At 44.0% G+C, this 23,911-nt stretch overlaps 1 protein-coding gene across 3 annotated transcripts in view; it reads left to right on the forward strand.

Annotated features, from left to right (window-relative positions):
* The window catches only part of TGFB2 (transforming growth factor beta 2), a 76,399-nt gene that overhangs the window by 47,293 nt on the left and 5,195 nt on the right, over positions 1 to 23,911 (forward strand). For 2 of the 3 annotated variants that reach the window (XM_019639668.1, XM_019639669.1), the window contains 4 exons: positions 1,447 to 1,610; positions 21,075 to 21,207; positions 21,331 to 21,441; positions 22,981 to 23,158. In XM_019639668.1, the coding sequence (XP_019495213.1) occupies positions 1,447 to 1,610; positions 21,075 to 21,207; positions 21,331 to 21,441; positions 22,981 to 23,158 (586 nt within the window). The remainder of the gene's footprint in view (positions 1 to 1,446; positions 1,611 to 21,074; positions 21,208 to 21,330; positions 21,442 to 22,980; positions 23,159 to 23,911) is intronic. The other variant, XM_019639670.1, reaches the window with a different exon arrangement.

The raw sequence follows: 23,911 nt of genomic DNA on the forward strand, positions 1-23,911 counted from the left end.
TGCTCAGCTCGGGCTGGACTCGAACCGCTGTTGCTCAGAGCTCACACTCTTGAGCGAGCTCTTAACCAACTGAGCCACTCGGCCGGCCCTTATTTCTGTTTTAAGATCAGCGAGATGGCTCCCTTATTTAATAAGAACTTAGTCTTTCACATCGCCAGATGCCTGAGTCTGTCAAGGCTCCACTGATGACCAATTATGCAAATGGTGGGTATTTGGTGAACTCCATGTGTTCCCAGTCATAGGTATATGGGGAAAAAAGAAAGACTTGGCAGATTCTTCTCTCTGCCCTCGCGATTCTTCAGATTTCGTGGGGGAAACCAAAATAAACCAACATAATGCAGAGGTAATAAAAACATTTGTCAAGAGCCGTCAACAGCTGTGCATGATTCTATCGTAATGAAGCTACGTCACTGAGGCGAGGGTCGAAGGAAATAACGGAGCCACCAGAGGTGGATGGAGCGTTCCTGAGGAAGGAAAGCGAGTTCTCAGGAGATTTGGGGAGAGGAGTGTAGAAACATCTGTCCCAAATGGCCTGCCCAGTGTAGGTGCTCAGTAAATGTGTGTGGCATAGGATGCATGGGGACGGAATGAGGACCTGCTTTGCTTTTGGGGTAGCCTCAGTGGCATCTTCAAAGGCAGTGGCAGATGACTGCAAAATAACAGCAACACTAGCAACCCATGAAAGTGTTGTGTACACTGTCTCTGTCAGTGCATTTTACATGGTTCAGCATGGAAGGAATGGGGGTCCAATTCTTTCCCGTCATTAGGCAAGACTCCCTCACACCAATGGACGTTATCCTGAGTAAAGGATTTTAGGACTAGAGTTGGTGTAGCCAGTCACTGGGTATAGCTTTGTTTTTTTTAATTCAAATTTCCTCACCATGTCTTCACGAGAGGGTGTATTTGGTCACATGTGTGTGAAAAACCAAATGATCGAAGCCAAAAAACAGACGCAATACATGAACCTGGAGAGAGCGCGATGTTTGGATGCCAACATTTCAAGGAAAAAAAATAAAAAAGAAGCACGGGCAAACTGTTTGCCATTAGAAGCTATTTTCTTGGCACATATGATTAAAGTGTATGCAAGCCTGACAGCTCTCTCCAGGCATCAACTGTCGTGAACGGGTTCCAATTCATAACCATCTAGGACTTTCCACCGCTATGTCAGCTTTCAAAGGATAGGGTTAACTGCATGCCTGCAAATGGAGTTGGAAGTGGTTTGTTAATCTCTATTAATCTGCTACTCCTGTAACCAAATGCACATGTTTATTTTATTTTATTTTTTTCCTGCTTAAATTGTTAATGGTATTAAATTGGCCATTGAAAATGAAATCATTCTGTAGATATTTTCCTTATGGTTTCTTGAGACTGTCTCACGCTGCACGGTCTCTTTTGAGAGAACAATGGATTTTTATCAATTTCAATGATTGCCCTAACTTTTTGCAGATGCCATCCCGCCCACTTTCTACAGACCCTACTTCAGAATTGTCCGATTTGACGTCTCGGCGATGGAGAAGAATGCTTCCAATTTGGTGAAGGCAGAGTTCAGGGTCTTTCGTTTACAGAACCCCAAAGCCAGAGTGCCTGAGCAACGGATCGAGCTGTATCAGGTAGCTTTTCACTTGCGTTGTTTTAATGCACAATCGACTTGAAGTCTTAGGGTAAAAGTCTTTCTGCCGTCTTAGATGTCCTGAGCTGATGACGTAAACCGTGCTGTACATTCAGTGTCATGATACATAGGTCCTCGTTCATCATGGCTCTTACAATGAGAGCTCAGTCCTCCATCACTCAGGCAGGAGGAACCTGTAGAATGAAGTGGTGAAGCTCTGAGCATACTTCTTCAGTGGCGTGAACGGCTGGAGCACCCGCCCTTGGATGGGCTGTAGAAGTCCACCCTGTGATCTGGAAAGTCAGATAACATAGGTCCAGTTCCACTCTCAGGAGAGAAGACAGCTGGTCTTCCTTTTCTCATCCTGTGGCTGTCATCCTTGTCGCCGCTTCTTTTCCGTTTTCTTCCTTTCTACTGTGTTTTTTTCTCCCTCTGTTTTCTTCCTCCTTGCTACCTCCTGCCTCTCCATGGACTTCATCCTGTCTCCTTTGGCTCTCTGATTCTCTCTTCTCCCCACCTCAGCACACACATCCTTTGTCACCCCGGTCTTCTCTTATTTCTGGCAGCCCTGCCATTGCTCTCATTTCCCTAAGTACGTTGTTGGGTAGTTGTGTGAAAAGATGATGGTGATGATAATGATGGTGATGGCGGCGGTGGTGGTGGCGGCGGCAGTGGCGGTGGTCATGATGATGCTGGTGGTGGTGGTGATGAATTAGTGCCAAGTGACTGAGATGCCAGAGGTGTTCTTATAAGCTTCTTACTGGAGTGGAGTCTACAGGCAGTAGTGTCAGCATCACCCAGAAGCTGTGGGAAATGCAGACTCTCAGGCCCCACCCCAGACTCAATGAATCAGAACCTACCTTTGAAACAAGATCTCCAGGTGATTCTGAGGCATATGAAAGCGCTCCCCTAAGACCCCTGAGTCTGTGAGGGAGGCAGACCTATAAACAGGTCCCTGAAGTGTGTCATAGTGTCATGAGCAACGTGTGTGCAGAGAGGAGTTTGGAAACAGTTCACCAGGGAGTTGGCGTTTGGGCGGGGCCTTGAGACGTATCCGTTAAGGCAGCGTGAGGCGCGATCCTTCTCAGTGGAAGGAGCAGCTTGTGCAAAGACAAGGTCTTGAAGGGGCTGGCTGAGGGTACCAGGCACATGGTGCTCAGTCACTGGAGGTGAGGAGAGACTGGGGAGAAGGTCGCCCTCCAGGCAGAGGGAGTCTGAGGAGGATCTCCAAGGACCCCATTTAAGGAGTAAGCATGTATGACAATATGACTAAAGAGTGGATTTGAGAAAAGAGAGGAATTGACATTGTATGTGGAAACCTCTAGTTGTCCTGGATTCTAAACATTTGGAAATTTTATCAATTTGGATAAGAATTTTCTTTGTATTTGTTATGAAAACGGGGAATTACCTGAGTAGTCGGGCTTTTTACATGGGACTCAGGAGGTCAAATGTCCAAGGCAGAAGCTACCATTCCTCTTTAAAACAGAGCTCAGAGCCGGCAGAGTATCGCCTCCACCTTATTCTATTGATCAAATGAGCTATAAGCCAGCCCAGACTTAAAGGGAAAGGAAATAGACCCCATGTCTTGATGCAAAAACTGTCAAAGAAGTTGCTGCCATCTTGGCTGCACTAACCCACGGTGTACAGTAGTAGTCAGCAAACTCTGAGTGAGCGTCTCCTAGTGCCAACACCATAACTGGCGCCCCATCTAGAGATAAATCAGACTCAGCCTCCATTTTCCAGCTGCTCAATGCCTGGTGGAGGAACAGACTTGTAAATGGTGTCTCAGCTGTATGGTCTTTCCACTAATCAAGATACTCCCAGGGCACGGTTAGAGCAAAATTTGGAGAACCTGGAGCAGGGCTGTCAAACTGGCGCCTCGAGGTAATTTTTTGTGGCCCACGATGCTCTGAAATAAAATGAAAACAGAAAAAATGGTTATGAAGAAAATAGCGCTTAGGGGAGATGGAGGCAATACCGTACACACAATTCGCTTGTTAACCCTTTAACTACTGAAGACAAGTATACAAAAAATTACCTCGAGGGCCGCATGCAGCCCGCGGGCCCACTTTGACACCCCTGATCTAGAGAAATGCCTTAGAACTCATTCTTTCCAGGAAGAGAGTAGTGAGAATTTGGGGGCACTCGGCCTTCTTGGGGGCAGCACTCCTTGGGTGGGCAGGCTCATAATTACAAGGGGTTGAGCCTTCTGCCTAAATCAAGAGGTTCCTTTGAGCCCAATAACGTTTACAGCAGGCATACCTGATTAAATCAGATTGAGATAGGAGCAGGTTTACTTCATTAATAGGCACAGTATTTTCTTTAATTTCTGTTCAAACTACATTAACTGTGTTTCACTAACACCCTGGAAATTGAGGGCTACATCTGTGTTGTCTGTTCACCCTTTGTGAGGCAGCGTGGTGTAGTATTTAATCACACATGCATTGGGAACTAAACTCTCCTAATGATTCCTAATTTGCTTAATAAGCAAATTCCTAATTTGCTTATTGTGGGGGCAAAACGAAATAATGTTTATAACTGCCTGATGGATGGTGGGAACTCAACAAATGTCAGTTCCCTTCCTTTCGTGTCATCATCTCTTAGATTTTGACTTCTAAGTCTTCGATTACTTCAAGGGAAAGAGCCCTCTATTAAGTTACCTGCCTAAGCCAGTTGCCAGGTTAGGTTTAAGATTAATTTATTAGGGGCAGCCGGTTAGCTCAGTTGCTTAGAGTGCAGTGCTCATAACACCAAGGTTGCTGGTTTGATCCCCACATGGGCCACTGAGCTGCACCCTCCACAGCTAGACTGAAACAACTACTTGACTTGGAGCTGATGGGTCCTGGAAAAACACACTGTTCTCCAATTTAAGAAAAGAAAAAAAAAAAGATTAACTTATTAGCTTCAGACCACTAATAAAATCATGCAAAAATAGCTCACTGGGAGGCCATGGGATGCACTGGGTTCATGTACCATAAAGCATCAGGAGAAAAATCCTTGCACGGAACTGAGGTAAGGCTGCAAATGTTGGTGCCCTGTCGATTGGTAGAGTACAAATCTCCTAATGGGTTCCTGTTAATCAGTAGAAGATGAATGTACCGAGATGAAATAAGCTCAGTGAATTTCAAAGGAACCTTAGATTTCCTGGCTGTGTCCATAGGAGGAGAATGGAACTGTTCCTTTTTGTAGAGAGATAGGCATCCAACTTCAGATGGAGACACGATTGCCTGACAAGGGAAACCCCGCTCTACAGGATACAAGAACTTGGACAGAGGCGAGCAAAGTAAAATCCTGTCCTCCCACTTCCTCTGACCTCTTTCTTTCATATTTGCCTTGAGACTACCGCTAGTTTGTCAAGTGTGACGAAGTCTCGTTTTTAGAGACCAGTTACAAGGATCTACAAAACAGGGGCTAATTCCGAAGCCATTTCTACCCATTTGTGTCGCTGCAAAGCTGTGAAGGTTACATGGTTTTTCAGATTTGAGGACGACAGGGTAAATGGATGTTTAGGGAGCAGTAGAAGTAAACAAAGATTTTAGCGGGGAAGCGTGAATCACCACCAGCCACTTTAATGGGCATTTTACATATATAGTCAGCTCTGCAAAAGATTTTAAATGACACACGGCCCTAAGGCTTCACAGTGAAAATTCAGTGTAGATGGTGGAGGCCTGCTTTGTAAGGGACTCTATTGCTACAAAATGAAGTTTGAGCATCCTCACATTTTGGGGACCCCAGCCCTAAAGGGGTTAGTTAAAGTTGCCCCCTATTCCTAACCCCAAAAGCATGCGTGTGTGTGTGTGTGTGTGTGTGTGTGTGTGTGTGTACACACACACACACACACGTACGCACATACACATAGTTCAGCTTTCATTTCTCATTTTGCCCGAGGGTGTGTAAAATAAAAAAGAGGTCAGCCAAAAAAACTGACTGTCTGTTCAATTAGACTTGCTAAAAATGCTACTGAAAAAAAGAAAAAAAGAAGTTATACTGTGCTCCTGTTGTACAGAATTTTACGGCGTACAATCTCAATACTGACCCTCACTCCGGCGCCAAGCTGGAGACACACACGGTATAGTAACCCCCTTAAAAAAAGAAAAAAAAAAGCCTCGAGGTATAATAAACACTTTGTTTGCACAAGGCTATTAATATCTCAGGTTTTTTCAATCTGATCGAATGACATGCTTGTCGCATGAGGAAATCAGATCATTATCATGTGCATTAGGTATGACGTCACCCGGGGTCTGCTAACCCTGTGAGCAGACAGAGTCCTGTGAACAGTAGTCCTGCCACACTGTAGTCCAAGAAATGGTAATAATCGTGCAAAACGAGTAATTCTATGTTCCTTTGTAAAATGGGACTCTAGCAACATTGATAATTATTGCTAACGCAGCTTTCTCTGTGCTAGGCACTGTTTTAAGTGCGTTGTATAGATTGATTCATTTAATCCTTACAAGAACTCTATGAGGTTTATTATCGTACCTACAAGGCACCTATTATCATGTTGATTTTACAAAAGAGGAAACTGAGGCATGGAGAAGTTCAGGAAATGTGTCCAGGCCTTGCAACTCAGAAGAGGCAGAGTCAGGATTTGAACCCAGGCAGTTTGGGCCTAGAGGCTGTGCTCTTGACCACTTTACCAAACTAGCGGAAAGAAAGTAGGCCTCCGGGGTGACCAGTTAGCTCAGTTGGTTAGCGTGTGGTGCTGATAACACCAAGGTTGCCAGTTTGATCCCCGCATGGGCCACTGTGAGCTGCACTCTCCCTAAAAGAGTCAACTATGCCATTATAGCATGAAAGCATGGCTGTTCCCCAATAAAATTTAAAAAAAAAAGAAAAGAAAAAGAAAATAGGCCTTGGAGTTGGGCCTGGGTGGGTTCAAGGTGTGGCTTTGCCCCTTTGAGAGAGCTGAGGAAGTCACATCGCTGATCACATGGGTGAAACCAAGAGAAAAGCACCTACTTGGCGCGGATTCCGTAGAAGGCATGGAAACACCTAGGCCAGTATCGGTCAATTCAGTGGTTACTATTCTTATCGTCGCAGTTTCGAAACCACTGACTTTGAACTTTTATCAGAAACAGTCTCTTAAATTTACAATCTACTTAAAATTTCTTAAAAATGAAAACTCACCATGGCCCACAATGCTGCGGGGTCTGGGTTCTTGCTTCAGATTCTCCTTAATTCATATTTGCAACTCAGTCTGCTCGTGGCAGTCGCGTTGGTGATGAGCGGCCTAAAACAGAGGAGAACTTTGCTGCCAGTCGGCCCTGGGCTCACCTCCCACCTCTTTTATGTATTAGTTTTCGGGGTTTTACAAGTTGCTCATCTCTCTGAGCCTCAGTGTGTCCTCATAAAATGGTGATAACCTTTCTTGTCTAATGAGCACATAGGTAAAGTGTCGGGCACGTTGGAGATGTGTAAGGAGTGGATTATTACTGGGGTTTGGCTTATCATCTAGAACACGGTTTGTATTTCCCTGACAGCTGGCCTGTGACTATAAAATGACTTCAGGATGTTGTCAGTCACCTCTGGTTGGATGAGGTCTTCTCTGACCCATTTCCTGTTATCGGTGGAGAAGAACAGGGTGATGGTGGTGGTGGTGGTGGTGTGGTGACAGCCATGGTCTCATTGCTTTGTGTAGTTGCTTTATTAAAACTCTAAGGGCAGCAGTGGTGGACTGGGGACCGTGATGTATCTTGCTTTCTTTTTTTGAAGAACAATATAGAGTGACTGACCTCGGTGGGGGTGTCTTTTTACCTCAACCCCTGCCCCATTATTACCTTTCATATTCAACTGTTTTGTAGCTTCCACCACCAGGGCAAAAAATATCTCGAGGGAGGATATATATGTTTTTTTTTCCTGATACCAACAGTGCTGAGGATATTTTTTGGAACTTCTGTTCTAGAACTGTGTTCAGAGCCTACACATACCATAATGGGGAATCCCTACCATGGGGACAACCCTGGATTTTTGAAAGGTGTGTTGATTTTGGAAAACTGCTCAAGTTCTAGAGAAAAGGAAAATAAAAAAGATTAAGTCGATTTTCCTAGGCGACGGCAGTGTTTAAAAGAGATCTGAAATCCAACCACTTCTCACATCTCAGCCGCTACTGCCCTTGTCCTAGAGGTCCTTGTCTCTTGCTGGGGCCTTTGCAGTAGCCTCCTAGCTGGTCTCGCTGTTTCTGCCCTGGGCTCCTTAGGGGCTTTTGTAACATAGCAGGTAGAGTGGTTCTCTGCTGAGATGCTGGTCAGATCAAAACACCCTGTTCAGAGACCTGCAAATGCATCTTACCTCACTCTGTGTAGGAGCCAAAGTCCTTCTTGTGCATCATGAGGCTGTCTGTGACCTGTCTCTCACTCGCCCCCAGCCATGACTTCCCTCACTCAGGCAGATCCCCCATATTGGCCTCTTTGATGCTCAAACACCCTGTGTGCTCACCCCCTCGTAGGGCTGGTGGCCCCTGTTCCCTCTGCCCGCAGCGCTCTTCCCTCTAACTAGAAGACTCCCTCCCTTCATTCCTTCAGGTCTTTCCTCGAAGGTCACCTGCTCAAGAGAGACCTTCCAGGCCACCCTGCCCAGCATCTCAGGGTCCCTCTTCCCAGCAAACACTTCCTGTCCCAATCCTCCCACGTCTCTTCTTCGTAGTCATCACTCTTGATCATGTGCTATACTTGATCTCCTCCTCCAGATATCTTTACCTTGTTGATAATCCTAGCTCCACCTCTAGAGATAATTTCCTGGAACAGTGTCTGGTACGTTGTGGTTGCCCAGTAAATGTCTTTGAATGAATTTAAGAAACATTTCAAGATAAGATTCAAGTGCAAAGACCATTGTTGACATAAGTATGGAAAGTCATGAGGCGACGCTTTCGAGAAACATGATTCATTAATTTGGATTTAGAAATTCTGCTACATTTGTTTTAAAGATATCCATCTATCTATTTTCTATTATTTAATCAGAGCTAATACGGGTTAAGTGGGTAATAACTATGTAGGTAAAAAATATATATATTAAATTACATAATAAGTTAGTGTAACCGCTATTCTTCGGTAACCCATAAACTTTGTATGTCTGTAGAAAAACCAGGCACATCACTTTATCATTTTTTTTAGACTCATTACTTTATAGTTACACCCCATAAATTAAAGTGCTCCACTGAATATAAGCATGGACTTAAATTGCAGTAGAGGCCACATGTGTTATTGGGAGCCAGGAAATAGGTAATTGGAAGTATGTTCCCCAAGTATGAGTGTGTTAGTGTCGATTCAGAGAGGAACTGGAAAGGAAGATCAAGTAAGGAAATCGGAAGCTGTGGCCCCTGAGAGCTTCTAGTCTTGTCGGGGACACTGGCTCCCCTCATGGTAGGAAACAACTAGGATTACCAAAATTCATACCAGTCTGTGTAGTTCAGCCTCGGGGACTGACTTGACTCATGAACCTGACTTAGTTTCCCTTCATAGTCTATCCCTGACTGTCGTATCACACCCCTCCCCGTTCCTTGCCTGGGATGACATGACTTTTGTCCAGTCCAATCTTTTTCTCTGCTGTGTGATTTATAGAGGATGGGATTCTGCACTGGACTGAGCCGTAGCCTCGAGAGACTTCTGTTCACACAAAGAACTCCCTTCATCCCTCGACCTGGAGAAATGAATTTACTTGTTTACACATGTGCAGGCAGCACAAAGGCCCATCTGTAGAGAAAGGGGGGGAAAAAAGGACGGAAACAATAGAGGATTATAAGGTGTTTTCATCTCAGAGGAGAGGTTTTCCTGCATGTGTGTGTGTGTGTGTGTGTGTGTGTGTCTTGAAGACGTATCTGCTGATATTGTCATCAAGCTCTCTATATGCCATACTGTATCCTAATTGCACAGGGATAGATGTCCTATAGGAGCTGTGTATCAGAAAGAGACAGAGTTCATAGTGTGACATAATAACGAAGCTATCTGAGCTCCAGAGAGACGGTATTTCGTGGGTCTGTCTTTTGAAGCTGGTGTGTATATGCTATGGGAGTCTACTGTGCAGGCGTCTGCGAAGCTCTTGTGAGGTATCCATTACTTAGAACCTCTCAGAGGGGTGCAATTACAAAAGAGTCATAGCAATTACAGGACATGGCGACAGGACAAGTCAGATAAGTCCTGGGTCTGCTCAGCCGCTTCTGACGGATAATCAGGCAGTGTGTCAGCTTGTTCTGCACCCCCAAGGTGACCCTGCGTTGTTCAGAGAGCTTGCAGTGAAACAGGAACACAGGGCTGCATTTATGGCTCAGAGGAAGAAAAGCTATTTCCCCCAGGTCTGAGTCTCTGTAAAGCCCCACTTTCTAGTAGTACTTGGAAATTCTCTTCGATGCTTTTTTCTCCCTTATCTTCATTCTACAATGAAATATATTAACTAGTAAGGGGAAAATACAGAATAAAATTACTTATACTATCTGGTGATTCTTTTTGTTCTCCGTGTGTGTGTGTGTGTGTGTGTGTGTGTGTGTAAAATCCCAAGAAGTAGTTTCTTGCTATCACTCTAAAAGACTGACTGTTCAGGGGCTTCCTTGTCATTTGGTCATGTGTTTCTTTCTACTGAAGCCTCTTAGCCAATCAGAATTGACCAAGCAGGCGCTGTGCCAACGGCCATGGAAAAGACTGGCAGAAAAAGGGGGTGAGAACATTCTCTGCTCTGAAGAACTTCGCAGTCGGATCAAATATTTAGGACATCCTCTGCCCAGTATAATGTGAGAACACCAACTCTGATAGGTTGAATTGTGTCTCCTCAAAAAAGACACGTTGAAGTTTTGATCCCCAATACCTCAGAACCTTATTTGAAAATAGGGTTGTTGCAGATGTAATTAGTTAAGTTAAAAGGAGGCCAGGGGCAGCCAGGTGGCTCAGTTGGATAGAGCGCATGCTTTGAACAACAAGGTTGCTGGTTCAATTCCCACATGGGCCAGTGAGCTGTGCCCTCCACAACTATTGGGTTGTCAGGAAAGTCATGACATTTTTTTCTATGTTTTTCACTGCAAAAATGCATCATGACTTTTCTGACAACCCCATAGATTGAAGAAAATGACTTGAGCTGAGCTGCAGCTGAGCTGCCGGTGGATGGCCGGATGGCTCAGTTGGTTAGAGAGTGTGCTCTTAACAACAAGGTTGCCGGTTCGATTCCCACATGGGATGGTGGGCTGCACCCCCTACAACTAGTTTTAAAACGATGACTGGAGTTGGAGCTGAGATGTACCCTCCACAACTAGATTGAAGACAATGACTTGACTTGGAGCTGATGGGTCCTGGAAAAACACACTGTTCCCCCATAAAATTAAAAAAAAAAAAGAGGCCATACTGGAGTAGGGTAGGTCCCTAATCTTCTATGACCAGAGTCCTTATAAGAAGGATGACCATGTGAAGACAGAGGTAGCAGAGACTGAAGTTGTGCTGTTGGAGGCTGAGGAATACCCAAGATTGCCCACAGGTGCTAGAATAAGCTTCAGACGTCTCCTCCCCAGAGGCATCGGAGGGAGCGTGGTCCAGCCAGAACCCTGGTTTCTGGCTTCTGGCCTCCAGAATGCTGCCGAGAGAGTGAATTTCTGTTGTTTGAAGCCGCCCAGTTTGTGCTGCTTTGTTTTTTTTGTTTTTTTAGCTGAGCCATCCTGCCACCTGTTGGCAGCTCAGCGGCTGCTCAGCTCGGGCAGGGACTCGAACCGTTGTTGCTCAGAGCTCACACTCTTGAGCAAGCTCTTAACCAAGTGAGCCACTCAGCTGGCCTGATATGCTGCTTTGTTAAGGCAGCCCTGGGAGCCTAACACACCCATCAGGCAAAATCTCCATACATTCAAGCATACAGAGCTTAGAAAGGATGAAAGGACCCTGAAGAGAAAGGAGGATGCATTTGTTGGTTCTCCTTCTAATGACCCAGCACATCTCTATACCTGCACTGCTCTCTTAGTGCCCAATATCCTTGACAGCTTTGGATTGTTGATAATTATCTTTTTACTTTCTTCTTGCTCCAGGAAACCCCTGATCTCACTAGGCTAGGCAAGGCACCCTGCCTTGGCAACCTCACTGTGCCCTGGAAACACAGTGCTTTCAATTTCTGTTGAGACATCTGTATTCCTTTACCAAAGCATGAACTCCTTGAAAACTCCTTTGCTGCGACGTTCGGATATATCCGAATGAATATTGACATCCGTTGACTGCGGAGTCCGAGTTTACACCATGAGCTCAAAAAAACTTTTCCCTCTTCTGCGGAGTTCGAGTATAGATGCATAAAATAGTAAAAAGACCAACTTTTTATTGTTTATGGATTTTTTTTACCCATTTTGGAAAAAAAGACAACCAAAAACCTTGACATTAATGCAACGAAAGGGTTAAAAACAGGGCCCAACTTATTGTCCTGGGATGTATGGTGAACGCCTTGTTCGCAGCTTAATATTTGTTGAACTAAGCTGGAGGCAGTGAGCTATAAAATAAATTCAAACACATGAATAAGCGAGGACACGGGTGCATATAAGACGCTGAGCAATTACTCAGTGAATGACGACTAAAGAAATTAACCGATTGTATTAAATATTTTAGTACATGTAGGGTTTTGTCGTTGTTGTTGTTGTTTTGTTTTGTCTTGAGGACGAAACGCTCCTCTGCAAATGATGAAAGCCTTCCAGAGTATGAACGTTGAAGTGGTATGTGGGTGAGCCAGTTGCTTCTTCTGTGGATAAGCCAAGAAATACCTTGCTGAACATGCTGTTTGTCTGCCTGAGAGTAAATGCTGGCATTGTCAAGATTTCAACCCAGAGAGTCAGATTCCTCCAAAATGAAATCAATGCATATGTATTCTTGAAGCTCCTAGAATACAGGGTTTGTGGAGATTTAAATATGTTTGTTTCCCTCTATCTTTTAGGAGCTTCATATCCCATTGGAAGAAATTGACATTCACATTTATACACACACACAGGGTTACCCTGAAGCCACTGTGTGTGCAAGGGGCTAACCGCTCAGCATACTCAGTCATTGCTTGGGGAACTAGGACAAGAAAACTGACTTTAAAGTGAAAGTGACAATGTATTGCAAAGCTGGGCTGAAGAAGTGATAATAGAAAGCCTTGCTTTTGGTGTGTTTTGTTTTGAGGTAAAAATCGGAGGAGTGGGGAAGGCATTCCGATTGGGATAGTAGTCTAAACGCAGAGTTTGGGACATGTAATATATATTTTAGGGATAGTATTTAGATGAGGCTTCTAGGAATGAGGTGAGTGTAAGATGATAGGTTGGTGGCAGATTGTGTCTTAAATACTACCCTCAGAAATCGAGTTTATTCACCAGGCAGCAGAAGCCTCTGGACGATTTTGACAAGGTAAGGAACATGATTATAATAATAACTCACATTGATTGAATACCAGGTAATGTGACAGGCATTTTGCCGGTGCTATGTCATTTAATTCTCTCAGAAACATACCAGGTGGGTTTTATCAACCCTTCCATAAATAAGAAAATCACAGAGTCAGGACGTGATACTTTATGTTTGCCTGACTTGAAAACCTATGAACCTTTTCGCTACACTAAAGATTTCAAACGCAGGTGGCAAACCCTATGGATTCTTCAAAGACACCTAAGGGGCGGACCACAGAGGAAATGAAATGGATTGTTTGTTGGCAAAGATGGACAGGACTCCTGGACCAACCTGGATCTCACACCTCACTTACACTAACAAAGTTCTATTTTTTTCTGCTGTATACATGCATTCACAGTGTTGATGAAAGAAACAGGGCCAACCAGGAAAGACGTACCTACGGGTTCAGCAACCGGTTATATGGCTTTGGCCTGGGTTATTTACCACTGTTATTATCAACTTGATGCAGACACTGGATGCACAGCTGTGGGACTATGTGGCTGGGAAGGATAGCTTATGTGTTGAATAGCAAACCTCAGATTCAGAGAGATTCCAAAAGGCGAAAAGTGAAGGTCAAATAAGAAGTTCAACATATGCAAAGATATATGTGTAATTGGCACTGAGGTTCAAAAAATGAATTGTATCAACATAGACTGGAACAGTGCTTTTCAGAGCAGCCTGTGCATCACCTAGGGAGGTGTCAGAAATGCAGCTTCTCAGACACCTCCTCCCCCGCTTCTTCCTTTCTTTTTATTCCCTGTCCTCCCAGAAAAGATTTGGAGTGAAAAATCTGACTTAGTCTTTTGTGTAAGAACAAAGTTTTTTTGTTTGTTTGTTTTGTTTTTTTGAAGATTTTTTTATTGGGGAATTGGGGGAAGGGGAACAGACAAGTTGCTGTCCTTTTGTTCTTCAGTCTAGTTGTGGAGGACATTGCTTCACTGGCCCAAGTTGGCACCATCATTGCGCTCTTCCCGGGCGAGGCAGATCAGTCACCGGCTTCTGGACGGCCGCTCACAGCGGCTGCTGGCCACTCACGCTGGCTGCTGGCTACACACGGTAGCCCATGGCAACCCACTGCCACAGGGGCTGCAGCCTACGCCATCGCCAGCGACTCACAGCAGCCCAGCTCCAGGTTGAGCTGTTGTTCAGCATCTTAGCTGTGGAGGGCAGTGTCACTGGCCCTCACATGTGGGATCCAAACTGGGGCCCTCTGGCATCCCAAGCCAGTTCTTAACCATCGCGCCGCTCGGCCGGCCCAGAACAAAGTATTTGTTTTATAAAAAGTTCACTATACTATGACATGGTGGTTGCCAAAAGTCAAGAGTTTGCATCACAAATAGTGACCAGACAAGGGAAGCAAGACACCCTCTTTTCCACATGTGGCATGTTCTTTATAGTCTCCATGTTTTTCTAGACTGTATCTGGAGCTTGTGAGGCACTGGTTTTTAAAAGGGACAGTGAGTAGGGGTGTGATAAGGACGGGGCAGCCCCTCTAACTTTGAACTGAAGGAAGCAGTTATGGAAGCCACCTCCTATACTTGGGGCTGACATAGAGAAGAAAGAGAATTTTACGTCTTATTCCTGACAGTAAAATACAATACTGGAAAGCCCGCTCCACTGGTATTACCAGGGTTAATCCAGGCTTTCCCTGTTGGGCTCTGTTCACCCAGGTTAGTACCTCAGGCTTCTTTGTCCTCAGCTGTGGAATGTAGATAATAAATGCCATGATGTCCACCTCCCAGGGTTTTTGTGAAGCCTAAAAAACGTGACGGTGTTAAAAGATTCCAAAAACTACAATGAGCAAATGCATACGAGGCAATGGTACTTTATTAACTAAGACAGGTTGATGGAAATTGTAAGTTGCAGTCACAGGTAAAGGATTCCAACACACCCGTTGTCCATAAGTGGGCTGGCCTTTCTCAGTTCGTGAGTTACCTGTCATGAGAAGTCTTCCAAGACAGAGACGTGGGAGAGTGAATTGTATTGGGTTGGAGCAGATGACCCCTAACTCTAATGCTAGCATCCTATGATACTGAAGTTAATGACTCAAGGTCAGGCAGATCTGAGCGGTGCTGAGAACTAGCAGAGCGAATGTTTAACTCAGCATTTGTTAATCCCTTGCAAGTCACCGCAAACAGTTAAATACATTTGAATGTTAAATACATTAAAAACATCAAATGCATTTTAAGACAGTGACAAGATGGGCCTACACTAGTTAAGCTGGTGTCAGTTTTTGTCTATAGCCCTCCTGTTAAATTTCTCTTTCCATTGAAGTCTGGTTGAATTGGCCCCATGGAGCCCATGTAGGTCTGCAGAAATCTGAATATGCAAAGCACAATAGAGTTTTCCAATGCTTTCTTGTAACTCTTTGCAGTATCTCATAGGAGTGGAAGATGTGTCACTCTTTGTGTCTATGCCAAATCCTGAGTTGATTTACAGCATTATTCCTTCAAGATTAAGATTTCCTCTGGATATAATTTTGCATCTAGGCTTCTATTTCTTTTATTCATTTTTTTGCCCCCAAACTATTGGGTAACATCAGTGACTTTCACCTCTATCCACTCCCTGATTGGCTGCTTTCCAGGGGCATAGAGATGAATGGATCCTTTTGTGTAGGGAGTTTTGTAATTCACCAATGCACTTAGAGGCTTGCCAGAGGCACTATGGGGGTATTTTGCATTATAGGTAATGTGTATTCCTATATATCAGTAATATAATGAAGGTAACAATGAAACATCTTTGTGGGTAGTAGCTAAATGATAAACAGCTAAATCTCTTTTTCAATATATTAAAAGCCCTCTTTTCTAATTCAGTGATAGGAATGGTTGTTGATCTATTATTTAAAGAAAAAAGTTAAGGCAGACGATTATAGAAATGAGAAAGAGAGAGAGAGAGAGAGAGAGAGAGAGAGAGAGAGAGAGAGAGAGAGAGAATGCAGACCTTAAATGTTTTAACTTAAACATATATGTGTATACATATGTACACACACACACACACACACAATTTACATTGCTGAGTTTTTTACAAAAGGCTAAGTAAGGATTAGTCTTTGACTGTGGCTCTGCCTACTGTCAGTCCATGTCCTATGTTTTGCAAGAACCACATCCATAGTGCATCATCTGCAATTTCTAGTTTTTAGTTTCTTTGAAGAAGAGGGAAATTTTAGTACAATTGCCGTGCAACCTGATTACAGGATCCTTCTAGGTTTTTAGCATATTATTCCCATTGTTACTTCTTTTATAGGTGTCTATGCCATACCTAAAATTAGAAAAAAAATTTATTGTGGTAAAATACCATAACACATAATTTACCTTTTAACAATTTTTTTTTAAGTATACAACTCAGTGGCATTAAGTACATGTACAATGTACAACCATCACCACTATCCATTTCCAGAGCTTTCAATTATGGCAAACAGAAATTCTGTGCCCATTAAATAATTCCTCCCCATCCCTCCTACCTCAACCCCTGGTAACCTCTGTTGTACTTTCTATCTCCATGAATTTGCCTCTTCTAGGAACCTCAGGCAAGTGAAAGCATACAATACATGTCCCTTTGTCTCTGGCTTATTTCACTTAGCATAACGTTTTCAAGATTTATCTGTGTTGTAATATGTGTCAGAATGTCATTCTTTGTTTGGTTTTTTTAAAGGTTTTTTCATTGGGGAATTGGGGGGATGGGAACAGCGCTGGGGAATCGGGGAAGGGGAACAGACAAGTTGCTGTCCTTTGGTTCTTCAGACTAGTTGTGGAGGACGTTGCTTCACTGGCCCATGTTGGTATTATCATTGCGCTCTTCCCCGGGTGAGGCAGATCGGTCGCCGGCCATTGGACGACCGCTCATGAAAGCTCACACCCGCTGCCGGCCAGCCCCACTGCAGCCTACACTGCCGCTGGTGACTCACAGCAGCCCAGCTCCAGGTGGAGCTGTTGTTCACCATCTTAGCTGTAGAGGGCGCAGTGTCACTGGCCAGCATGTGGGATCTGAACCGGGGTTCTGCTGCTCAGAGCCAGGGTCCCAAGCCAACTCCTAACCAATGCGCCACTCGGCCGGCCCAAGAATTTCATTCTTTTTGTGGCCAAATAATATTCTAGTGTATGTATATACTGCATTTTGTTTATCTGTGTATTTACTGATGGACACGTGGGTTGTCCTCGCCTTTTACCTGTTGTGAATTATACTGCTCTGAACATTGGTATATAAGTACCTGAGTCCCTGCTTTCTTCTGGGAATATACGTAAGGGTTCAGTTGCTGGATCATATGGCAATTCTATGTTTACCTGTTTGAAGAGCCACCAAACATTCCCCCTACCCCCTCGTTTTTGTTTTTTTGTTTTGTTTTGTTTTTTAAGTCTTTATGAAGACTTTCCAAGGCATTAAGCTTGGTTTTCGCAGCAGCAACAGCTCTTGACTTTTGGTCCTGCGTTTCAGCAGTTTCTAGACCATTTAATTACCTTGTATAATTACAACATCAAGTCCAACTATCGTAAAGAAGTTTAGAAACATATACAATTGATACTTGCTAAGTGTACAACTCAACTGGGGAGGCCAGAAGTGCTTGGCACATACTGGGCAGTAGCTTTCCAGCAATGAGCCCCAGCTGCTGTGGGCATCAGCTAATGTATATTATGGAACAAATGGATAGCACTAGTTAATCTGGCCAGTTAAATGGGGGCCAGTTAAGACAGCATCCACTGTTCAGTGAATTTATCTTTGTCATGATAAGATGTAGAAAGGAATTTAAAAGTGACTGTGGCTCTAGGAAAAAAAAAAACACAACAGCTGCACATTCACGACTGTTAACGCTCAATACATTTATTGTGGGGAGATTAGAGGGAGGCAGACAGCAAAGGCTAAAATAGAACGGGAAATTGACCGACCTGGTCATTTTGTATAATAAACTTGTGAATTTAAGAAAGTACTAATCGGTAATAACAGCAGGTTGATTTTCTTCCCTTACAGTTTAATTTAGCATGAGTGATAAATGGAAGATAAACAGGGCATAAGGAGGTTGTGCTTATTCTTGGAAAGAAGATACCTTTTAAGCTAAGATTTGAGACTTTAAGATGTGATTAGTAGGTTTTCTAGGCAGTCCTGAAGCAAAATCACAAAGCTGTTGGAAGAGTACTTTTATATAGCATCATTTATCCTTGTTAGCGACCCACGTGATTAAAGGTTTGAGAAACTGCCCCTCTAAATACGGGCTAAAGGAACTGGGTTTATTTAGGTGAGAGAGAGAGAGAGAATGCTGAGGGGGACTTAATAATAGTCTCCAAGAATATGAGGGATATTCTTTGAGTGATGGAAAGCAGCTGTTTCCTGTTTCCACTGAGGACTGGATAATAAAGAATGGAGTTAAATTGCAACAAGTGGGTTTAAGAACTCCTTGGCCAGAAAGTTCGAGACAGCAACCCTCCAAGACCAAAGGAACTTCTGTGTCTCAGAATCCTGTAGCTAGCTAGCTGTCTTTCTTGGGGGGTTTAATTTGGCCTGCTCTTGAACTAGTAAAAAGATACTGAGGACCTTTCACCCGTGTGACAAGATGAGGTAGTCCATTGTCAGAGCCTACCAGTGTTTGTCTTATGGCTGAGAAAGCATTCATCTTTGAGATTTTTTTTAAAAAAAGAAGTTTCAGAATATGTTTGCTCCCCTTTCGTCTGCTTTTAAAGTAAGATCATCAAGATTTACTCCTTCTCTACAACGTAAAGAATTTCCATAGCTTTACAAGTGTGTTTTCTGTCCATTTCATCGATATGATCATGATTTTTTTTTAATTCTGTCTTCAGTGGAGCTGCATACATATTTTACATATATATTATATATACACATATACATCTCATACATAGATATTATAGACTTTTGATATATATTATCATATATTATATAGCATATGTAATTAATTCAACAACGAAAGCGATGTTTTGTTCTAGACAGTGTGTCTAAGTGTTAAGGATATGAAGATGAATAAGGTTCATCTTACTAATTAGGAGTAAAGCAAACATACAAATAATTATGAAATAACACATCATTATAGGAGGTAAGCTAGGGAAAGAAATTTAAAGATAGAAAAATGAGTTCTGGGTATGTTAGTAGTTTTTAGAACATGAGGCTGATGGAAATGTCTGAAAATTTCTTCTCTGTTGTTCCATTATTGTTATCCTAGGTTAGGTGAATTATACCACTTATTCTGAATTGGTGTTTCATTTGCCCACCTGGGAGTGTTCAAGGTGAGGTTTGATTTCTAGAGGACTGGCTACTGTTCAGCTCTCTCTCTAAAGTTATGGGGTCATGTCAGCATTAACTGTGTATGCATTCCACATTTTATATTTTCATCTTGTACCCACATTTATTATAATGGTATTAAAAATATTTCCCTCTATCATGGAATTTTCTCGGTCACCTGGAAGGGGGTAAGGGTTCCAAGCCTAAGTCCCACAACTCTTTGGCTTTCAAACTCCAGCACTGATGCGAGGGAATGATGGGACTGCTTGGAATCCTGTCTACAATGGTTCCCTGTGAGGCCTCGGGCAAGTTACTTAACCTCCCTGAGCTTATAGTTTTCTTCAGCTACCTTACAGGAATATTTGGAGGATCAAATGAAATTAATAACATGTGCCCAGCCCAGAATCCAGTGTACCAGCTCTCGAGTCATGTGTATCAGCTTCCTTTAGGTCACAAAGAGCATCACTTGCCTATGGGAAGAACCATGATTAGATTCTCTACACTTAGTGGGATTTGTGGACCTGAGGGGGCAGGTCTGTAGAGTACGGTTCATCTAAAATTCACAAGGGCACCTCAAAGTCCAATTGTACAAATTGCTTTTTTTTTTCTCTCTAAACCTACTTAATCCAGGAAAAATAAAAAAGTTCTACTATAATGCTAAATATTCGAGGACACAGTTGTTGCCAAATGACCTGCAACAAATCATGTACACGTGGGAGAGAAGCGCATTGCAACATCAGTGGGAAGGTTGTGTGTTTTTGTTTCACAAGTTTTAAATGAGAGTAAATAAATCTAGGTATTCTCATAGTCGTTCAACAGGCATTGATTAAATCGAGCGCTATGCTTTGGAAGGATAGCAAATTGAAGACATGATCCCTGGGGAAGCTTATGAACTTGTTGGCGAGACCAAACCCAGATGTATGAAATGAGCACAGCTGTGTGAGACTCCGTGTCAGGAAGGGCTGTATAAAATGGCGGGGCTGGAGCCCCAAAGTCCTGAGGAAAAGCGGGATATAGGTTTGGGTAGGGAGTTGATATAGCTCTGGGAGACTTAGGATCTTGGTTTGACTGGTTCAGAAGACACTGTCATTTAAAGACAGAACTTTTACAAACTACCCCAAATGGTCACTTCCCACAGAAACTCAAGAACATACTGCAATTCTCTTTATTTGTTTGAAATGAATGTACCCTTCTCAGTCTCAGGGTTCAGGACGATTTGCTTTCAGACTCTCACTACGCATTATGCCAGACTTCTGCCCAAATCCATTCTTAGTCTGCGGGATATGGAATATCTTTATAAATCATAACAAGTCACATTGAGAGTAAAAATCCCTGCTAAAGACTTACCTCAAAAGCTGAGGCATGCCTCACTTTTTAATGTCAGCGGATTTAGGAACCAGGGTTAAGACCTTTCTCTCTTTATTAGGAGGAGATTTATAATTCAGGGCCTACAGAGGGTGAGCGTGGGTCCTCAGAACTGGACCCCTTCCCCACATCCCAACTCCCCAGCTTAAATAAGCGGGGAAGCAGAGAACAACAAAACCATTAACTTAATAGCATAGAATTTATGGCTGCAATCTTGCAAAGCTTATGTCAGCAAAGTAAAATAATTACTGTCACTTTCTTTTAGACACTTGGCTTTATGGTTCCTGTCACCTTTATCAAAACACACGGCTGATTTAGTAGCTCTATTTTTCATGGCAAATGGCCTGGTGTTATGTTTTTATGCACGCGGCCATGCTATGGAGAGGGGACAATACATGGATAGACTCGAGTGGAGCTAAATTTAGATAATGAGTCGGAGTAGAGTTCATGGTTTTGGTTTCGTTGTGCTGTCAGTGTGCCAAGTGAGCTCTTTCGCTTGCTCTTTCCTTCTCTAGATTCTCAAATCCAAAGACTTAACGTCTCCAACCCAGCGCTACATCGACAGCAAGGTTGTGAAGACAAGAGCGGAAGGGGAGTGGCTTTCCTTCGACGTGACCGATGCTGTGCATGAATGGCTGCACCATAAAGGTTACAACCACCCTCTGTCTCCCTCCCTCGGTGCTCAGTAACCCTAAGTTGTTGCAAGTTGACTGCAGATGTAAGAGCGTAAGACGCGCATACAAATGACCTCCTTGCCTTAATGTTTTCCAGACAGGAACCTGGGATTTAAAATAAGCTTACACTGCCCCTGCTGCACATTTGTACCGTCTAATAATTACATCATCCCCAACAAAAGTGAAGAACTAGAAGCAAGGTTTGCAGGTAACTGAAACTTGGTCCTATGAGGTCGGGGAGGGAAAGGCCTGTGTTGACCATTTCGTGGGGGATGAAGTCAGGCTGCATGTGAAAACGGGACTGTGTGGTGAGGACTGGGGAATTTCATTTATCCGGGCAAAGATATGGTTGGAGAAAGATACAGGAAGGCAGAAAGGATGGGAAGAAAGGGATCGGTTCCTAGTTTACGCTGTTCGATGCCCGGTGATGACTTGGCAATACTGAGTGACTGACTCAACAAGCCTCCAAGCTATTAGATAGTCAGTTAAGCCCTTTATTCTTCATTTAAGCGAGCCAGCTTTCCATCCATGCCAATATTACAGAAGGAGAAGATAGCATGCCTTCAAGGAAATCTATTGATAACCCCCAAACCAACTCCAGGAACCCATAACTGTATTTCACAGAGCAATGGGGTTTCTTTGCTCCCCAGCCACTTTCACTAACCTTCCATGTATGGGGAACATTTCACCTTTTATAGCCGGCGCCCGATATTTTGAGTGTGTTCCTTACCCGACTCTCATAATAGTTCATAAGCACATAGCAAGATTTTAGTTTCCCCGTGTTCTTGCTCACCTGTCAGCCAATTAGCCAAAAGCCATGGAGAATGAGGAGACGCCCGGGGTTCCAGTCCCTTCATGAGTCAGATCACGAGTCATTGAATGATAGGAGGTGAGGGGGAGCCTGTCCCGTGTGCGGGGGGGCGGCAGTGGCCCCGCACCACCAGGTCCGGGAGCCAGTTCCCTTTCCCCCTAATACCACCTGGGACCTCCATCCACTTGCCGAAGGCTACCAGTGGCCTTTCCTCATGGAAAAATACTCCCAGAGGTCGAGCGATTTATTTCAGTCTCTAACCTCGTCGGGATTCTCTAGAGTGTGGAGATTAAATGCTTAAACTGGCAGTCTCCTGAGCGTGCTTTGGGGAGCTCGGGTTTCTAAATCTCAGATGGAATCAGGAAAGCGTTGAGGATGCCATAAAATAAATGAAAAAGCCCTTTCTTCCCGGCTTCCCAAAATAGCATTAGGTAAGGGAGAGTCCTGTTTCACTTGAACCTAATTCACTGCAATTTAGTGTGAGTCCCCATTTATGTTCATTAGGAAAGTCTTTTGAGTTTAGAAGTCCTAGGAAGAGAGCGAACCAGCAGGCGACAAGGCGGGTTCTATTGCTGTGGGCTCCGTTGTGGAGGGGTTGGACACAGCCTAACCTGAGGACTGACTAAAATTAACTGCCCAGCCTGCCCTGGGACTAGAGGTCAGAGCCTTCTTCTGTAGCGACTTTTCATAACCAACAAGCCCCGCCTTGGACCCTGAGCTGCCTCCTGACAAGAGCCCCATTTAGAAGCGTGCCTTGTCACCTGCAGTCGTCCTATTGTGCCATCTTCCCGTGGGGAACGACTGTAGCCCGCTGATACTGCCATTGTGGTCATCACTGCTGTCTGCGACAATATACAAGCGAAAAATAAAATATGGCTGATTTCTCTCTGATGAAGGTAAAGCTAAATGTTGATTACCCAAATGCATTTTTTCAAGGTATTGATGGCACCTCCACATATACCAGTGGTGATCAGAAAACTATAAAGTCCACTAGGAAAAAAGCCAGTGGGAAGACCCCACACCTCCTGCTAATGTTGTTGCCCTCCTACAGACTTGAGTTACAGCAGTCCAGCCGGCGGAGGAAACGTGCTTTGGACGCAGCCTATTGCTTTAGGTAAAGGAAATAAAAACATTACCGAGCGGTTGTGTCTGGTCACTTCTTGTCACTGCCTTTGCACTTTCTTTGACGACACCTGGACTGGTCGTGCCCTCAGTGTGTAAGGCCAGGTACAGGACAGGGCGGCCGTCGCAGCTCATAGCTTCATTCTTCCCGGAGGCTTCATCTAGTCATTTGCGTTGTGTTCCGTCATCTCTGTAGCAATGAATCAAGTGGGAAGGGAGAAAACTGGCCCCCTGCAGTTTTTTGCCTATTCCCTCTGAAGCACTTGAGGGCTGAAGAAGAAAATGAGCTGTCTGCTCCCCAGAGCAGATGGGAGTTTATCTGAGGGGCATCACAGCGGCTCCCTAATCAGGGAGACTCACCATCTGTATGAGGCCTTCCTCACGGCAGAGTGCCCGTGGTACCCTAGATGAGAGAGATGGACGAGGACGCTATTTGCCATGTCTTCAGCTGCAGAATATGAGAGATGTGAGGGTGACACGAATTTATTTCCCATTGCCATGTGAGTTCATAGAGGGAGCGTGTGACTCCTCCTCTGCAGATTCTTATCAGGCCTGCTAACAGCAAGGCTCTTTCTTTATCTCAAGCTATGAGGCAGTGAGGGGTCCTCACTCTAAAAGGGCCCCAAGTATCAGAGTTCATAGGTGACATGGCGCTTTTTGGGTGCCAGAGCCCATGGTTACACGAAGCAACGCTTCATGGTTCTCTCGATCTCTGGGGCTCCTTCCTAGATCAAGAAACATGAGG

Source organism: Hipposideros armiger, unplaced genomic scaffold (assembly GCF_001890085.2).
Source record: "Hipposideros armiger isolate ML-2016 unplaced genomic scaffold, ASM189008v1 scaffold_45, whole genome shotgun sequence".
NCBI lineage: Eukaryota > Metazoa > Chordata > Mammalia > Chiroptera > Hipposideridae > Hipposideros > Hipposideros armiger.